General features: G+C 38.4%; 1 protein-coding gene across 2 annotated transcripts; it reads left to right on the top strand.

Annotated features, from left to right (window-relative positions):
* The first annotated feature begins 15 nt into the window (after nt 1-15).
* On the top strand, nt 16-15,687 carry acox1 (acyl-CoA oxidase 1, palmitoyl). 2 transcript variants are annotated; one of them, XM_063476548.1, is made up of 14 exons: nt 16-239; nt 1,384-1,543; nt 6,540-6,700; nt 7,694-7,801; nt 7,901-8,020; nt 8,134-8,249; nt 8,666-8,835; nt 9,285-9,447; nt 10,029-10,219; nt 10,503-10,682; nt 12,660-12,765; nt 13,085-13,228; nt 13,383-13,589; nt 13,789-15,687. In XM_063476548.1, the coding sequence occupies exons 1-14, from the start codon at nt 131-133 to the stop codon at nt 13,837-13,839; spliced, it is 1,986 nt and encodes a 661-aa protein (XP_063332618.1). In that variant the 5' UTR covers nt 16-130; the 3' UTR covers nt 13,840-15,687. The 2 variants fall into 2 exon arrangements, with proteins under 2 accessions (XP_063332618.1, XP_063332619.1); XM_063476549.1 differs by lacking the exon at nt 6,540-6,700 and adding an exon at nt 4,059-4,219.
* Nucleotides 15,688-17,931: the final 2,244 nt, after the last annotated feature.

The raw sequence follows: 17,931 nt of genomic DNA, 5'->3' as shown, positions 1-17,931 counted from the left end.
CCTCCGCCTCTCTGCGCCTGCGTGGATAAGAGGCCGATTCAGGAGAAGCCGTCAGTTTGCAGGAGTTTTAGGATCTGGATCGCTTCATAGTTTTAAATAGTAAGTATTGTTTCCAGTCTGAGACGGAACCATGAATCCTGATATCGTTAAGGAAAGAAAAAATGCCACGTTTGACGTCGAAAAACTGACCTTTATTTTGGATGGCGGCCCAGAAAAGACCAGAAGAAGGCGAGAAATTGGTGAGATTGTAAATGTCTTCCTTGGTCAAAACATATTATTTTAACGCGTTTGGTGCTGCTGACTGTTTTAATTTAATACCATAATGGGACCTGTACTTGCATTTAAGTAAAAAACACTCATTTGAAGGTAAGAGAAGTTTAATGTTAGCACAGCAGTGTTTCCATCGGCTGTTAGCTAAGGTGTTAGCAGCTCTCATAACCTGCAGGTGACTTTCAGTGTCCGGGGCGCACTAAACTTTTATACGTTTTAGAAATCAGTCTCAGAATTATTAGTTTAAAGTGGCATTTCTGAAGTTGGCTGTGCCACAATGATTTTTGTGATCCGAATCTAAATTCGGCTTTAGTGTCATTTATATTTATGATTAAATTTCATGCGTTTCACTGTACTGAAGCAATGCACTTTAACCCACTTTTTTTTTTTTATTGTGGACAGCCGGTAGATGAACCCAAAATGCTGACACGCCCCGGGTAATATTAGTTCAGCACGTACAACTTGAGGACCATACTGATTACTATTTAGGTATATTTATGTGCAGTGAGATCTTTCATCTGGTACTCCAATGTTCAAATTCAAGCTGAAATTTGGCATTGTGGAAATCAATAAACGAGCATTTGCAGTTTTTTTGTTTTTTTTAAGTAAAGGTTAATGTGTCTCTCATATAAACTGATAAACTGCTAATGCCAAGCTAACAGAAGCTGTTTCTTGTGTCATCAGGGATCCTAGGACAGGGGTGGACAATTAATTTTCCCAACGAGCCACATGTGAAACTGGGACTGGAGGATCACACCAATAAGTTCATAAAGAGAAAGAATTAGTTATTGATATTAAGCAGAACTGAACTCAGCCTATGGGTAGAGTTACCTTTGCAGCAATCCCAGCTTCCCGTATGACCTCTTTTAGAAATTTAATTGCTGTCTTTTACCTAGAAAAAAAAAATCCACTAAAACCATTCTGCTAAGCGAATGACTTCTTTACAGTTTGTTATAGGATGCTGAGTGGTTGTGTCCTACTCAATTCTGGTGAAACAGGCTTACTATGTGTTTTGCCTTGAGGTATTTGTGGGATTCATCCTTTTCAGCGTGCCACACCTGTTCAATTAGTAGCTGCCTCACTAATGCATGAATGTTTGAATTTCCACTGTAGAGTCACTCGTTTTCAGCGACCCAGACTTTAAGGAAGAAGACCCAAACTTCTTGTCCCGCAGTGAGCGCTATGACCAAGCCGTTAGAAAAAGTGTCCAAATGATCCTGAAGCTCAGAGAGTATGGTATTGCTGACCCAGAGGAGATCTACCACTATAAGAGGTATGTGGTAGAAGAATCAGCTCATAAAGCCAACTGTTAAAGTAGATGGGTTTGTTATTAAAGAACAGCCTGCAAATGTTTAAATCCACTCTTTTGTGTGTAGATGCTGTTCATCTGTAGAAGTATAAGGGGAGAGGGGGCTTATCACACTCAGTGCATTTCAGCGTATACTCATAAAAAGGCTTGACAAAATGTTCTTATGAAGCAAATGATGTGAGGCTCAAAGGTAAAGTATCGTGTATGTGGTGTACTTTAATGTTACTACACCCCGACTGTACTTTGACAGTAATCAAATTATCCACCCACCTTCTCTGTGCGATATGCAAAGCAATGAAAACCAATGTTTGTTTCCGAACAGTAATCCCAAACAGTGTCACAGATGTTACAAGAACGGGCCTAATATAGTTTTAATCTTTCCCCTTTGTTTCTTAATTAAGAGCCTCCCCCCACCCCCCAAAAAATTGACCCAATCTGGTAGATTTTGTTTTTTAAACCACTCCTGGCAACTAAATCAACAACAAAAGCAGATGGAGCAAAGTTCGCATAAGATTAAAATTGTGTTAGAGGGCAACAATCTGCCATGTATCGTCTGCTTTCTTCATGAGCTGTGTGCATTTACTTAAACTCAATTCTTCAAAGCTCTACCATGCAGTGCAGCTTTACTTCCACTGTAAACTGCACATATTCATACAAATCCTTTGATTTGTCAAGACACATGGCCAGATTTATTAACAGTCAAAAATCCCCAAATGATCTGTAGCTCGTCACTGAGTTCTCACCCTGCATGTTTAGAGCTGAGCCCCACATTCTTCTGGTCCTCATATTACTGAAGACCATCGTCATATTTTGATGACGAACAGTGAGCAGATGGGTTTGCAGTGTTTCAGGTTGAATGTCATATTTCTGCACAGAGATTGATCCCCAATGAAAACTGCAAAGAGCACAAGAGCAACTCTGTGCCTTTTTCTCAGGGGTGCATACACACAGAGCTCTGCAACATGACACATTAGCTGTTTATTTTAATTTTTAAATGTTTTAAAATTTCCCCACTACCACACAATCTTGTGCATGCCGTACTGAAATGTCTGCCAAAATACAGCTTTTAATGGGGCTTTGGCTTGCAACATTACATAGCATACAGGGGGGAAAAATGTTTCCATTTACACACTTATTAAAAATGCAGATGGGTCAGGATCTGACTGTAAGCAAAGTTCTTTGTTTGTTATCTACACAATCGCTGTAATAGTTTGTCATGTATTTCACTTGAGCTGTTGGATCTGTCTAGAGTTCATACGAATTTATCTGCACACAGTCCCCCAGCAATTTCTAAGACGGTTTGCCCCATTTTTAAAAAAAAAAAAAAAAAATCCCCATTGGTTTTCCTTCCAATTTAACAATTCACAGTTCATCTGAATTGTTAAATGCTTTTGTAGAGAAGCGCATGTTTAAAATCTGCATTTGCATGTACACACTGTTTCGGTTATTTACTGGGTTCATTGGGTATATTTATTTTTGACTGGCTAATTAGCACCATTTGTACATTAAAGTCCATGCATCTGTGTTTTAAAATGAGTACTGTTAGATCTCTTCACTTGCATTTTTGCATATATTTTTTTTGTGTGTGTGTGGTTATACCGATTGCCCCACTTAGTAAAATTTGGCCAAACTGAAATTGGTCACGGTCATATTTATACTTATTAACTTGACTATTTAGGACCCTTAAACACAACTTCATGATGCTGTGCTAAAATGCCTCAAATTTGCAACTTTTGAGAGTTTAATCTAAGTTATATTTTGGGGAAGACAAGACTATTTGGGGGTTGTTTTGTTTTAGCAAAACTGGGAACTGTTGAACAGAGTATCTCTCACTTCTTGTATGTTTGACAGTTCCAAACTTAATATCACTATATAGGAAATAAACTTGATGTCATAAAATAATGCAGTCATCTAACATTTGAGTTGATGGTAAATCTGACCTTGTATTCACCCAGTATGGTCAAAGGCAACATCCCAGAGGCTATGGGAATACATTTTGGCGTGTTCCTTCCAACCATGCACAGCCAGTGCGACTCTCAGCAAAAAAAGAAATGGTTGCCTCTGACAGAGTCCTACCAAGTGGTGGGCACATATGCCCAAACTGAGATGGGTCACGGTCAGTCTTGGATTTAGCTTTTGAAACGAATTAACTTAATTTTTGTGAAGTTCCTTGGACAAAACTTAATGCTTCTGTGTTGAAACACTTCAAATTTACAATTATTTCTCTTTTTTTTTTTTTTTTTTTTTCCCCCCCCCCAAAAGTTTAATAAATGATCTCTATGGCCAGGCAAAATGCCATTTTAAGCAGGATGGGAAAAGTGTTTAACACTAAGAATACCTCTGATTTCTTGTATGTGTTTGACAGATCCAAACTTGATGTATGTAGAAAACTTCCAATTGGATGTAATCAAATTATCAAGTGTCTAAATGCGAGTTAACATTGTCTGAACCGCACTTCTGTACACTTCCCTTTACCCAGTATGGTCAAAGGCAACAATCAGGAGCCTTTGGGACTACACTTTGCCATGTTCATCCCATTCCTGCACAGCCAATGTGACCATCACCAAAAAAAGAAATGGCTGCCTTTGGCAGAGTCCTACCGGGTGGTGGGCACGTATGCCCAAACTGAGATGGGTCACGGTCAGTCCTGGACTTAGCTTTGAACTTACTGAATGTTGATTAAGGCCCTTGGACAAAACTTTGTCATCCTCTGCTGATAAATGATCAGCAGTCACATTTGAGCAAAAGAATAAAGCACTTAAAACCATAACTCTAATTTCTTGTATGTGTTTGACAGAAGCAAATTATTGAGAAAATTCAAAGTAGTTGCATGTGTGTCCTGATGATTGTGTTTGCAGTTGCATGCTTTTCTAAAAGACACGCTACATGTAGATGTATCCATGCAATTAGCATAGCTCCAGTAGAAGTTCCCATTTAGACCCTAAATATTAAACTAGTTTTATGTCATCAACACATGTTCCCATAAGCAGTTTCTAAGTCTACTTCCTTTCCACTGACTCTTTCATTCCCCTTTCTGTGTTGATAATGCCCCAATTATGAAGCTTGTGTATATTTTGATTGCTCCCTTGATTTGCTCTCCATCTTTTCTATGCATGATTTAACAATTAAGACTGAATAACTGCTCAGAGATGGCCTGTCTTTGTTTTGCCTGTGGATTTGAAATGATGGGAACTAGAAACATGAAACTAGTTCAGTTGTCTTTTTCATGAAGTCTTGAAAGAGTAAGAGAAGCAGCATTATGAGCCGCAGAAGTTTGTGGCCCATGAGTCCATAATGAAGCCTCTGAATGTCTCTTTGTAATCTGAGAAATTGGCAAATCTATGTGAGAGAGAATGTGGGCCAAGCAGCTATTGTTTGGTGGCTTTCTGTTACAAAGCTGGGTGGATGTCATTTTGAATTTGTAAATCTGTCACAAAGCTGCACTTAATATTTACCCCTGTATTTCAGTTTGGTTTGAGCCTACACTGGGTCAGTTAGAGAGAACACTTAGTTGTGGTCAAGGGCACCTTAACCCTTTATTGACCGGCCCTTCAAATTTACCTGTAAAATGGGCCCACCGGTGGGCCCATGGTCAATAAAGGGTTAACACTCTTGAGGCTATTGCTAATATCAGACTGCTGTAATTTGCGATTTAGACTCCATATTCACTGAAAATGATCAAAACTTGGCACTGTGTTGGAAACAGTTGCTCATTTTGAATTTGCTGCCTGCTACACTATTTATTTTATTATTTAACCTCCTAAGACCCGAACTCTTCCATGGCATGCATTTTTAATTTCTCTTTGATATTTGGGCATATTGGGACCTCATGAATGTAAAAACAAAGAATTGCCAGTTTTTTGGGGTTTTTTTTTTTGTTTGTTTGTTTGTTTGTTTGTTTGTTTGTTTGTTTGTTTTGTTTTTGTTTTTTTTTGTTTTTAAAACCTGATTTTTGTTTCTGACAAAAATGAGATATGAGGACATTCGTTTTAAATTTTGATAGAACAGTGGCAGTAGAATGTCCTAGTCGCAGTGACTTTTTTTTTTTTTTTTTTTTTTTTTTTTTTTTTTTTGTAACTATGGCTCCAAAGGTAACGATCTGTCAGTGTTGATCTTTGTTCTTTGAATAAAAAGGTTTCTATAGAGTATCTCAAGCTTTTATTGAAAATTTGTGTAGTGGATGATGGAATTTAAACCAGTCATATTAATAATGAAATGTTCCACTTAAAAATAAATTGCCTAATTTGACTTTTCGAGCCTTTGGCTGCCCCATCCCAACTTTATTTCCCAACATGTGGCTAGTATCATATTCAAATTGAGCATATAAATAACACTTTTGGTGATCTCTTTAGACTTCATTAATATACATTCTGTCAGAGTTGTAACAAGCAGGTCCAGTTTTCATCTATGTATCCGTTCCATTCCCCTAAACATTTTTGGTGGCTTTCAGTTGTTGCCACCTGAGCAACGGGCAGTGAAGAAATTTGCAGGTGACCACTTTATTCAAACAAATATAATGGGCACTGAAATCAGGTGTTTTTTGTTTTGGTTTTTTTTTTGGGGGGGGGGGGGGGGGTATGAGTAAATGTGTAGATCCAACTACTAAAGACAAACTTTTGGAAAATGACATTTATGGAGTTTGAAGTTAGATCCTCACCACATGATCAAATCAGTAATTCCAATATGCATGTCATGCTGACAAATTGTTTTAATTTGTCTTTGTCACCTCTTTCTCTGCTGCTTGTGCACATGTCTTTTATTCTTGCATCACTATTTCAATTCCTGTAAATAATTCTTCCTGTGGATACAAAACTGTATCATTATCTTCTCATTCATCTCTGCTAATGTTGTCTTAAACTCTTCATAATCACTTCCACCATCTGCGTCCCTTCTCCTTGCCCTTTCTACATTACAACCTGCTTTTTTTTCCCCCCATTTCCCACTGCTTTGCGTGGCCAAGATGTGTGCACCCTGACAGGCCAGAGCCCCTGGATCTTCATCTCGGGATGTTCCTGCCCACACTACTCAACCAGGCCACCCCAGAGCAAATGGACCGTTTCCTCATGCCTGCCTGGAACCTAAAGATCATCGGCACCTACGCTCAGACTGAGATGGGCCACGGTAAAATGAAGTCCAAAACAGTAGGCCAGTTAGGAACACGATGCCATTTTTAATTTTATTGTCAATATTCCCACAAACTATTGAGTCAGGTTGGTTGCGATTTAAAATAAGAAAGAACTTGGTGCTGTTTTTTTTTTTTTTTTTTAATTTGTTTATTTATTTTACACATGGCATTCAGCACTAGTTTATTATTCAAATATGCATATTCACCAACCCTCAACTAAGAGCTGTTTTCAAGAATTTGCGCTGGTGTACAAGTGGTTTATTTAAGGAATTTAGGTAAATTCAGTCAACTAGAGAAATGCTGCAAACAAGGTAAGAGTTAAACCTCTGTGCTACTTTAAGATTAGATGATGGTAAATGCACCCAGTATACCTCTGACAGTGGAAGTGTTTTCTTCTTTGTTAAAGAGAAAAAAAACTTGAAACCAATGATTCATTTACATAACATCTGTGTGCACGGTAGCTCTTCTTATCTGGTTTGTGTGTGTGTTGTTTTTTTTTTTTTTTCTCTTGTCTTCACTAACAATCTTTACTTTAACAGCATGGGCTGTTATGTCTTTAACCAGTAATAATCCAGTTTAAATGGCATGCAACTGAATCATCTTAAAACTGTGATTGAAAATTAAGATCTGTCAAACACCTACAAGCTTCTCTCGTAGAGAAGTGGAGCAGTGAAGTGGATTCAGCCATTTTATTTAAGTAAATTTATACTGGAAACTCCATTTTAAGTCTCAAGGGCCAAATGTGCTGTCTATTTAATATAAGTTTAAACTTTGCATTTTTTTTTCCCATCTCTGATGCTAAAGTTGTAATGTATTCTGTGAATGTAATTTTTAGTCTGGGCATGTTTGTTAACAGTAGTAGTAGTTTTGCATAAAATCAACAGATCGACTGCTAATGTCTAACCAGCATTGCGATGCACTACTTTTGCTTTTTAACTGTGTTCTCCGCATGTGTGTGTGGTGGCCTTTGACATATTGAATCACTCCAGGCACACACCTTAGAGGGCTGGAGACCACAGCCACATATGATCCAGCCACTCAAGAGTTTGTCTTGAACAGTCCCACCGTGAGCTCCATCAAGTGGTGGCCCGGAGGACGTAAGTGTTTTGACTCCGTTAGGTCTGGGGTTTCATCATGAATAGCCTTTGTGGGGTTTTCTTGTTCTGTTTTTGTTAATCATTTCACTCTCTTTCTAGTTGGGAAGACCTCCAACCATGCCATAGTGTTAGCACAGCTTTACACTCTTGGAAACTGCCATGGTCTGCATGCTTTCATCGTACCCATCAGAGATATAAACACACATTTACCCCTGCCAGGTAACCACAGTCTGTAATGACTTTCTGAATGTGGTGTTTGTAAAGTAAGTTCTCATCATCCTTTGTCCATCTCACTTTTTCTCTTACTAGCTTTGTTTATCTTTCTCTCTCAGGTATTGTTGTTGGCGACATTGGCCCCAAGTTTGGCTTTAATGAGGTTGACAACGGCTTCCTGAAATTGGAGAACGTACGAATTCCACGGGAGAACATGCTGATGAAATACGCCAAGGTGAAATGAAAGTTTCTTTTTAACAGCAGTGATTCACCGTAAGTGGATTAATTTACCTCAGGTCTTTGTTTGTGATGTTTGGCCGTGTTTGGGAAGGGAATTGCTGATCTTGAAATTATACCCCATTACTGCAGTAAGGCACAGTCATTGGTCATGTTTCAACCATTGCTTGTCCTTTTTGCTCCTTGCAGATTCTTTTATAATCGAGTGCCAATCTGTGCTACCAGTGGTGGTTTAACTGATGAGTGTCAGAAATCGTGTCCTCATTGGAATTACATTTGCAAATGCCTTGCAAGAATTACTTTAAAAAATACTTATTTAGTTTTGTAATATACATTGACACTTGGTGTTGTTGGTTATATGGATACAGAATAAATGCATTTCAAGTGGGGCTTCAATATGACTCTGTCCACCAGGTGGAGCCACATGGAACCTATGTGCAACCACCAAGTACTAAGCTGACCTACGGCACCATGGTGTTCATCCGCTCCATGATTGTCGCCGAGTCAGCTCGAGCCCTTGCAAAGTCCTCCACCATCGCCATCCGCTACAGTGCCGTTCGTCACCAGTCTGAAATACGGGCAGGGTCAGTGGGCAGTTGGGTGCTGTCAATGCAAACATTTACACAAACATCTCATGACACAAAAGTAGTGAGTAAAAACAAATGCAGGTTTGTAGTTGATTGATCGTACTTTTTTCATCCCGAGGGAAATTGGGTTAAGGCTGCCAGCCGTGCCAGCGCCGTCTTACCCTTTGAGCTGAAATAAACCAAGTGAACAGGCTAAAAGTTACATTTTTACTTTAAAGTACTAGTGCTTCCTAGTTTGCCCAAATATCAGCATAAAGGAGAAATGAATTCCAGCACTATGTGATGTGAAGTATACTGCAGTGCAAACAGCTAGGCTTGACATATCTGCAACTTTTGCATAGGTGACTATAAAAAGACCTGAGAGTATTAAACTTGGTGGTCTTGCTCGTCTGTGTCACTGTTTCAATAAGGGAAAAAAATAATAATTTTGTGTTTCTATTGCACAGAGAGCCAGAGCCTCAGATCCTCGACTATCAGACACAGCAGTACAAGCTGTTCCCTCTGCTGGCCACAGCCTATGCCTTCACTTTTGTTGGCCAGTACATGAGGCAGACCTACCACCGCATTACTGAAGACATCAACCAGGGAGACTTCAGCGAGATGCCTGAGGTACTGACCAGCTAGCCTCATGTGGGGCATCAAAGCTTAATTGCCTTTTTTCCCTCCTCCTTCTCCCTCTCCAGGAATTTATTTATTTATTTTTTTTCCCTTTTCAGGGACTAGTGCGCCAACTCTGATTCCACTTCTGCGGTCAGGGTCTAAATTAAGTTGGGGGCTGGGTGGGGTGTACTAGAATGAGAATTAAGTGAGGAATTGTGCTGATGATCAATGGACAGATTAATTACATAACATTTAAAAACACTTTCCTTTTTTTTATTGATTTTTACACTTTACATTTTAAAAAACAGATCTGTTTGGAATTTTGAGCAAAATGTTAGAAAAGCAATTGGCAGACATTTCTGAAGCATATGTGTCGCATATGGTTTTGTTTGATGGCACACGGTTGCTGGTATTTGGTGGAATGGTGGCCTGTCTTTCTTTGGACAGGCTGCTTTTTTTTTTTTTTTTTTTCTCCCCCCACTTTTACTCCAGCCTGTCACAGAACCATATATTTGTCCCCATTTCTTAAGTTTAATTCATTCATAGCTATGAATTAAGCTATTTCACTTGCTTTGCCCTCTAATTCACAGCTCCATGCCTTGTCTGCGGGTTTGAAGGCCTTCACCTCATGGGAAGCGACCTCAGCCATCGAGGTGTGCCGCATGTCATGTGGTGGCCACGGTTACTCTCGAAGCAGTGCCTTGCCAGACATTTATGTCGAGTTTACCCCTGCCTGTACCTACGAGGGAGAGAATACAGTCATGATGCTGCAGACTGCCAGGTAACGCGAAGTGACATTTAACACTACAAATTAGAGAAAACTACTGAAGCTGAATTATGTCCTGTGTCAGTATTGGTGGTGTAACATAAAAGCTCCATTCATAAACTCACCTTCACACCGATGAATAAAACACACACAAAGAGTGGAAAAATGAAGATATGTTAACTTTTATTTCTAATAGCTACAGTAAATATTGTATTTCTGTAAAGCTTTCAATTAATAGAAACACAGCTGCTAGCTAGCTCGCACATCTAACTGTTAAACTGAACACTCGTGTCTGCAGATACCTGGTGAAGAGCTACAAACAGGTTAAGGCAGGCCAGCAGCTTAGCGGCATTGTGTCGTACCTGAATGAAGCAGATGTTCGGAGAGTGCAGCCACAGCCCGTCGCCGCCAGACCAACAGTGGTTGACATCAATGACCTGACTAGCCTGACGGAGGTCTACAAACTCCGAGCAGCCATGTAAGAGAGCAGTGGGAAAGATGATGACCTTGTTACATGAAATATCACCCGTTTCCTTTTATTTGCCATTAATATTTATATATCTAGTAGAATTGTACAGGTTTTCTGGGTTCGTACGTTAGAAAAGGTGGTGGAACTTGAACATTGGATTGCACACTGGGAAAATTCACTTGCTCCAGCAGCAAAAGGAAGAAGTCAGGAAGAAAAAGTCAATCGGAGATATTAGAAAAATGAAAAACCGTAAACTAAGTTGTGTACAAAAACGGTGTACAAACACGGAAGAAATCTGTGTATTTTACTGTGTATAGTAACATTTTTACACAGTAAAGTGCAGTGGGGGTGGTAAAATATACCCTCTCCATGCTGCCACTTCACAACTGAGAACCATGATCATGATGGTCTCTGACAAAGTTTTTGATTCCCATTCATATTTAGGAATGGGTTTCTACTTGGTGTTGTCCTTCCTTAAATGTTATACACAGTCTTTTCTTTTTAAAAACAAGTTTTGCAGTTGTCACTACTGATCTCTTTAATAGTTCAGTTTGTCTGACTTACACCAGCAGTTGTTGGTCGTTTCCTGCATGTGACATGATATGCAGAGCTGATCACATGACTGCAGCTGTCATTATCTAAACCCATCTGGCAGGGAGTGTCAACTGTGGTGGAAGGTTTTTTAAAATTTTAAATGTGGTCCAAAAAGGTCCAAAAAGGGTTAAAAGGCAAATATGCATTTCTAATTGGGTGTTTTGTTTTTTGAATAGTATTAGGAAAATGATGCTTAAAGTATTGGGACTAAACAGATGAAAAGAAAGTAGTAAAAGCCTAGTTTTTCATAAGAGGAGTTTGACATATCTGAGAAAACTAAATGAGTGTTATGGTGTCAAACACTGACTCTGTGTTGGCAGGTAGGTAAGGCTTGGGAGGGGTGAGGCTTTAGCCAAGAACCAGACTAAAAAGCTTGTTTGGTGTGTCGTAAAAATGGACTTGCACGGTCTGACATTTGCTCAGTTGTACATTTCTGCCTGCTCTGAATTAAACTAAGGCGATTGCAAGCGGGAGGATTAAAGAGTCTCTAAATTGAAGATTAAATAAATCCATCAGGGAGGCAGGTTTAACTTGGACTCAGCAGTGTTTGTCAGGGAGCATAGGCAACTTCTCTCATCTCCCCTTTTTATCTTAATCCAAGTGTTTGTGATTATTTGAGGCACCTGGAAGTTTTTCTTGTTTCATCCAAAGGGCGCACATACTGTATCGTTTCAGACTCAAAGTAATTCAGTTAATTTGTTTGAGGTTGGTGGCTGCTCTGCCTCCCCAAGTTGTAAAATGCTCTCTTCGTACCCCTACATTTGTTTTGTTTGAATGGTTACATTAACTTTGATATAATTAACTTTAGTCATTCTGCCTACTTAGAAGTGTTTTGCCTCTGGCGTTTGTTTGTTTGTTTTAAATCATTATTTCACAGCATAAAACTGAACCCAACTGTCCTCATTTTTATCTTACTCTCCTTAATCCAGGACTTCATAATCCCTGTCTATAACTAAGCCCAATTTAAGATGTATTAATTGAAGCTTGAATGTTGTAGGTTAACTAGTGTACTCTCTTCCTCCAAGCCTTTAGTGTAAACCTGCCATTTATCTATTAAGTCTATTATGCAAACACTAGTTACTGTCATAGGAGGGGCTCATTTTTTTTTGTTTTCCATCACAAAAGGTCAAAAGTCAACTTTAGTGTGACATGTAACACTCTTCGATCTATAATTGTGAACAAAAAAGGGGAGACTGATCTTACTCACATTTAGTTGTATTCAGTATGCAACTCTGTAGGTGAGCGCTAATCTTTATTGTTGATCCATTGAAAAGCATTCGGTACACATTTTAGTCTAGACAGACGGGGATGTAAAACTGCAGCTTAGCTACAACCACAAGGAGGTAATTCTGGCTTTGTTGCTTAATGCACGTTATGTTTCTGTGTTTATAGTCTAGTGGAGCTGGCAGCAAAGAGCATCCAGAAGGAGCTGCAAAGCAGGAAGAGTCAGGAGGATGCCTGGAACAACAGCGCCATCGACCTGGTCAGAGCCTCAGATGTAAGTTCAATTTTGCTTGATTGTCCTTTTTTATGAATAAATTATGACTAACCTTGGAGAAGGTTGAAGTATACTTGAAAAGAATATCTAAAACATCTGTCACCCTCTGAATATTGCCCTAAAGTTGGAGGTTGTTTGTTGCTAAACAAGCGTCAATATCTTTGGTTCTTTTGTTTCATGTAGAGTAAGTGCACCGATATATGCGAACTGCCTTTTTTAAGTCCAATTCAAATCCTGATCATGATTCCCCCCCCCCAGTCTGATTTTTATATATATATATTTCTTTTCTTTTCTTTTCTTTTTTCTCTCTTGTGTTCAGGCCCACTGTCACTATGTTGTAGTGAAACTCTTTACTGGCAAGCTTGGGGAGGTTACTGATACAGCAGTACACTCAGTGCTGTCAACCCTGGCTCTGCTCTACACCCTGTATGGCATCACAAGGAACTCTGGAGACTTCCTACAGGTAAGAAAAATTATCATGTGTGTGGTCAGCAGATAAGCACAACAGTGCTGTTTGAATGCTCTTTGTATTGCTCAGCTTGGTCTGATCTAAAATCCAATCTCTATTGCTGCTGGTGTTATTTCAGTTTTTATTTTTTCTTAAATTCTTTTTCTAGGCCGGACTGCTGAGTGTGCCCCAGGTGATGCAGATTTCTATTCGAATCAAGGAGCTGCTGGCTCAGCTGAGGCCCAACGCTGTGGCCCTTGTGGATGCCTTTGACATCAATGACAAGAAGCTGAATTCGGTCCTGGGACGATACGATGGGAATGTTTATGAGCACATGTTCGAGTGGGCTCGCAAATCCCCCCTCAATGCTACAGAGGTCAGTCGAGCCCTGAGTTTGTATGGTCACAGTGTTAATGATAAGTTGCTCTTTGCATTTATCAGCAGCGTGGAACTCGAGTGTGTTTTATATGAAAATGAAGAAGATGGTGGCAAATCCAACCTCACACTAAGCCTGTTTGTGTGATCATGGTGTACATTTGTTGCATTATTTCAGCAATTTTTTTTTCTTCCTACAGGTACATGAATCTTTCCACAAGTACCTGAAGCCTCTGCGGTCCAAACTGTGAACTGATCCATGAACCTCACCTCCTGGCCGGACCCTTGACTCTGCAGGCTCAAACTCAACAGTACTAATCTACCCCGTGATGCTTTTTACTAGCTGCCAGCTGGTATATTTCAAAAATTAGCCCTCTTAAGGCCATGGTAGATGGCAAACTAACCCTATAAGATAGTAGAGAGGGAGAGAAGGAAATTTAAAGTGAGTAGAAGTGTTTTATGAAGGGAAATGGAAATGCAACCAAGACTGAAAATTGATAAAGTGAGCCCACTGAGAGACCTCCAAGAATAGCTTTAACACTAACAATCACACATTTACAGTTTTAGCCTGACCTGCCTTTTGAACAGAACATCCACTGCAAAGTATTATTTGTGGTCAGTTTTTTTTTTTTTTTGTTTTTTTTTGTTTTTTTTCTTAATTTTTTTGCTGCATGCCTGAAATTTCCTTCTTTTTTTTCCTTTCTTCTCCCTCTCTCTTCTAGCAAGAACAGAATGTCTGATGATTGTTACATAATGTGGGCAATCAGCTAATGGTAAAATCAGGGTGGCAAACTGTTGTTGTTAATTATTTGAAGAGGCTTTTGTTTGTCCATAACATTTATCAGTCATGGTACTGCTTAAGGAGTAGTTTCACATCCATGATTCAACCAAGTCTAAGTCTGTAGCCCTTGATTGTATCATAACATGACAGACTTTGATTTGTTTCAGATCATTATCCGATTTAAAAAGTTTTTCATAAAGAGCTTCAGTCACTTATTGTAATAAAATGTTTTTGAAATGATCTTAAAAGTCACTGCTAACTGATGGCTCACTTGAAATCTGTGATTTTTAGTATCAAATGATCAGCATCTGTACCCTGGAAATGTGGCCGGTTTTTCACAGCATCTGCTGCAGTCGGCTCTAAACCCACGTCACCAGCTGTAGTCCCCACAAGCCTTTAACTGCCTAAATCCTCCAGTTGTCTTATTTCAGTCAAAAAGGTGAATCAGTCTGCCTGTTCTCTTATTTCATATTCCGCATCTGTTCCCGTACAATAACCAGCATTGTGTCACATGACAATTCCACCGTATTGGTGCTCCATAAATAGGAGCTGAGCTCACTGGACAGCTGAGAGCCAGTGTGCACATTTGAGACGGTGGAAAGATTTGGGGCTGAGAAAAAATCAAGTTCAGCACTCTAGGATTCTCAAATCTTCAGTTTCTGACAGTCTCAACTCTGTATCTGTAAATGCTCAGCGTGATTATGTTAAGGTCTGAATGGATTTTTAAAAAATTTAATCTAACATATTTCAATCTAAGAAATGTAAATGCATTTGTTTACTAAAAAAATGTTCGTTTTGTTTCAGAGTGCAATTGTTTAAGTGATGCTGCAAAGCAGTAAAATTACTGTTGCTTTTTCTTTTTCCTTTTTTTAAATGACTTGTTGGGCAGTGAGCTTAAATCTAAAACTTCGCTGTAGACTGTAATGATGATGATTTGTATAATAATTATGTGCCTGACCATTAATTCAGAATGTTCTCACATGACTCCTGTTTCGATCCTGTATTTAATGGTTTGGATCTGCTGTAAGTTCTGATGACAAAGTTGTTCGTAACACTGGTCTTTTAATTTGCAGGCATTGTGGGTGGGGAGGGGTTTTATTTTCTTCTTGAATCTAATTCAGAATATTCTCACAAGTAATTGCATTTCATTTTTTTTTCCACAAAACTTTATTTTGATTTGTTAGATGGTCACAATTATCACTATATAAGAGTAAGCTGTTTGGGTTTTGTTTCCTTTTTCTTTTCCTTTTTTAAACATGTTTTAATGAGTAATAACAGTTTTAATGGTTGGCAAATAAAGACATGATCTGAAATATCACCATTGTGTGTAAGGTTTTTGTTGTTGTTGGTTTTTTGTTTTGTTTTGTTTGTTTTTGGGTTTTTTTGTTTTTTGTTTTTTTTTTAAACCCACCAAAAGTCCTCCAAAATCTGGAGAAAGAAATTCTTCAAATGAGTGGCATATACAGTTCAGGATTTTTGGCTTTGACCAACAGTATGTTATTTTTACTTGTTTACTGAAAGCCTTCCAACTGTTTGGACACTAAAATCCTGGAGTTCCTTTAAATTAATATTCCCAAGTATTTGCAGAAATATTTTGGGAGAATAAAAAGCTTAGCTTAGCTTTGCTTTAGAGGCAAAAAATTCTGTAATTTTTTTTTTTTTTTTTTCCACTGATCTTTTGGTTTTGTATATATTATTTTTCCCTAACAGTGTTGAAAGGAATGTTTTTCGAGCTATATAGTAGGCAATGTTACACAAGTAGCTGAAGTACTGCAAACCTACATGGAAAAACATTTACATGAACAAAAATATAATTGCACAACAATAATAAAATAAACTTCTGCTCACTTTAATGAAAATGTAATAAATAAACCCACTATGCCGCCATTCATGTGAAGTGCAAGAGATGACAGTTTGGTTTGGTATTGGCCGTCAGACACATCCAGAAATGCAGGTGCGTCTGCTGCATCAAACAGAATTACTCCTTACTACTTTGAAATTGGCAACAGCTTGAATAGTATCTGTTAATGGTTAACTTGTTGAATCGCTATGCAATTATGACTTTATTCAAAATACCAAGTAACTACTGCAAAATGTAGTTCACTACTCCTTATGACTGATTTTTGAATGGATTACAATCACAGGATTGTAATGTAGAATAAGCAGCTTGTTCACTAATGAATAAGCTGCCAGACAATGCAATGAAGCATGCTGCATATTTGTGTAGGAGTTGGAGTAAATGACTTCTATGCATATGAGTGTGGTGAGGGGGCAATGGACAGCTGCATTAATAATGTAATTTTACACTTACTCTATTCTGAGCACTTTACTGAAGTACAGTTTTAATGTACTAAAAGTTTTATAAGTGTTTCTACTTTCTGCTTGTAGCCCACTATTATGTATCCACTATTATCTATTTCTTATTTGGTATTTTGGCTACGGTTAGGGTACTATTGCACTCCAAAAGATTTCTTTCAAAGCTTTAGTTATTTATTATTTTTTACTTTGAAAATATGTCTATTTATATAATAAGCTATATTATAACATCCATTATTATGATGCACATGTAAGAGATGGATGTATTTTCTGGTTCTAAAAATTAAAGCTAATCCACTAATACATTAAACCTGTATTCTTTTAATGGCCAGCAGGGGTCGATGTCTGTAAATTAACCTTGAGGTTCATTTTGTAAATAATGGTCAGTCTAAGAGTTAGGAGGATTATCGAGAATTCAGTTGATTTAAACCTTGCTACTCACATCAGGTTTCAAAACACTATGATATCTATGGCTGCATGTGAGTACTACTATATTTATTTCTGATCAAGTAAATGATCTTTGTCACCCTCTGCCACCAAATGGTGACTGGATCACAACAAGCTCTAAATGTAAGCTAAAAGGTAAGTTTGTATGGGACAAACATTAAATATGCACACACACAAAGTGTGACATTTAATGGTTTGGCAGTAATCATGTGAAGGACAAGAAAAATGTATTTGATTTGAATGACATCCTCCCAACTCCCTTGCAAAGTAAATACAATAAGCATAAATGGAAGCTATTTTTTCTTTTTTTGTAGGAGGGAATGCCTTTTTCTATACCAGTAAATATCAAAACTCTTATTTAAGCTGTCATTTCATTAGGGATAGCTACATAGATAGTTGCCTCACAGCAAGAAGGTCATGAATTCAAATCCACCATCTGACTGGGGCTTTTTCTGTGTGGAGTTAGCATGTTCTCTCCATCTCTATGTGACCATGTTTCAAAATTTAAGAAGTTCAGAAAAGAAACTATAACACAAGCAGAACTTCATAACATCCCAGCCTCAAGAAACACATGCAAAAGAATTGGTACATTGACCAAAGTTACAAGGAGTAAAACTATTTTTTTTTTAATTTCCATTTTTAAGCAACCAATATTATTTCGGTTAGTTTTTGTGTATGTGGAGACCTTGACAAGAACACATATACTGACACCGCCCCTGCTTCTCGGGCTCCTGTTCCTTCAGGCCCGTGTTGGAGGGTCCTAGCTCCGCCCCTGGTTTCTTCAAGGATGTTGGAAGCA

The sequence above is a fragment of the Pelmatolapia mariae genome, linkage group LG6 (assembly GCF_036321145.2).
Source record: "Pelmatolapia mariae isolate MD_Pm_ZW linkage group LG6, Pm_UMD_F_2, whole genome shotgun sequence".
Taxonomy (NCBI): Eukaryota; Metazoa; Chordata; class Actinopteri; order Cichliformes; family Cichlidae; genus Pelmatolapia; species Pelmatolapia mariae.
Note: the sequence above shows the minus strand (reverse complement) of the source record. Positions and strands in the feature narration are given on the sequence as shown.

Coding starts and splice junctions, on each gene's coding strand:
- acox1 (XM_063476548.1), top strand. CDS start 131: ATGAATCCTGATATCGTTAAGGAAAGAAAAAATGCCACGTTTGACGTC. Junction 9,448..10,028: donor ACTTCAGCGAGATGCCTGAG/GTACTGACCAGC, acceptor TCTAATTCACAG/CTCCATGCCTTGTCTGCGGG. Junction 13,590..13,788: donor CCCCCCTCAATGCTACAGAG/GTCAGTCGAGCC, acceptor TTCTTCCTACAG/GTACATGAATCTTTCCACAA.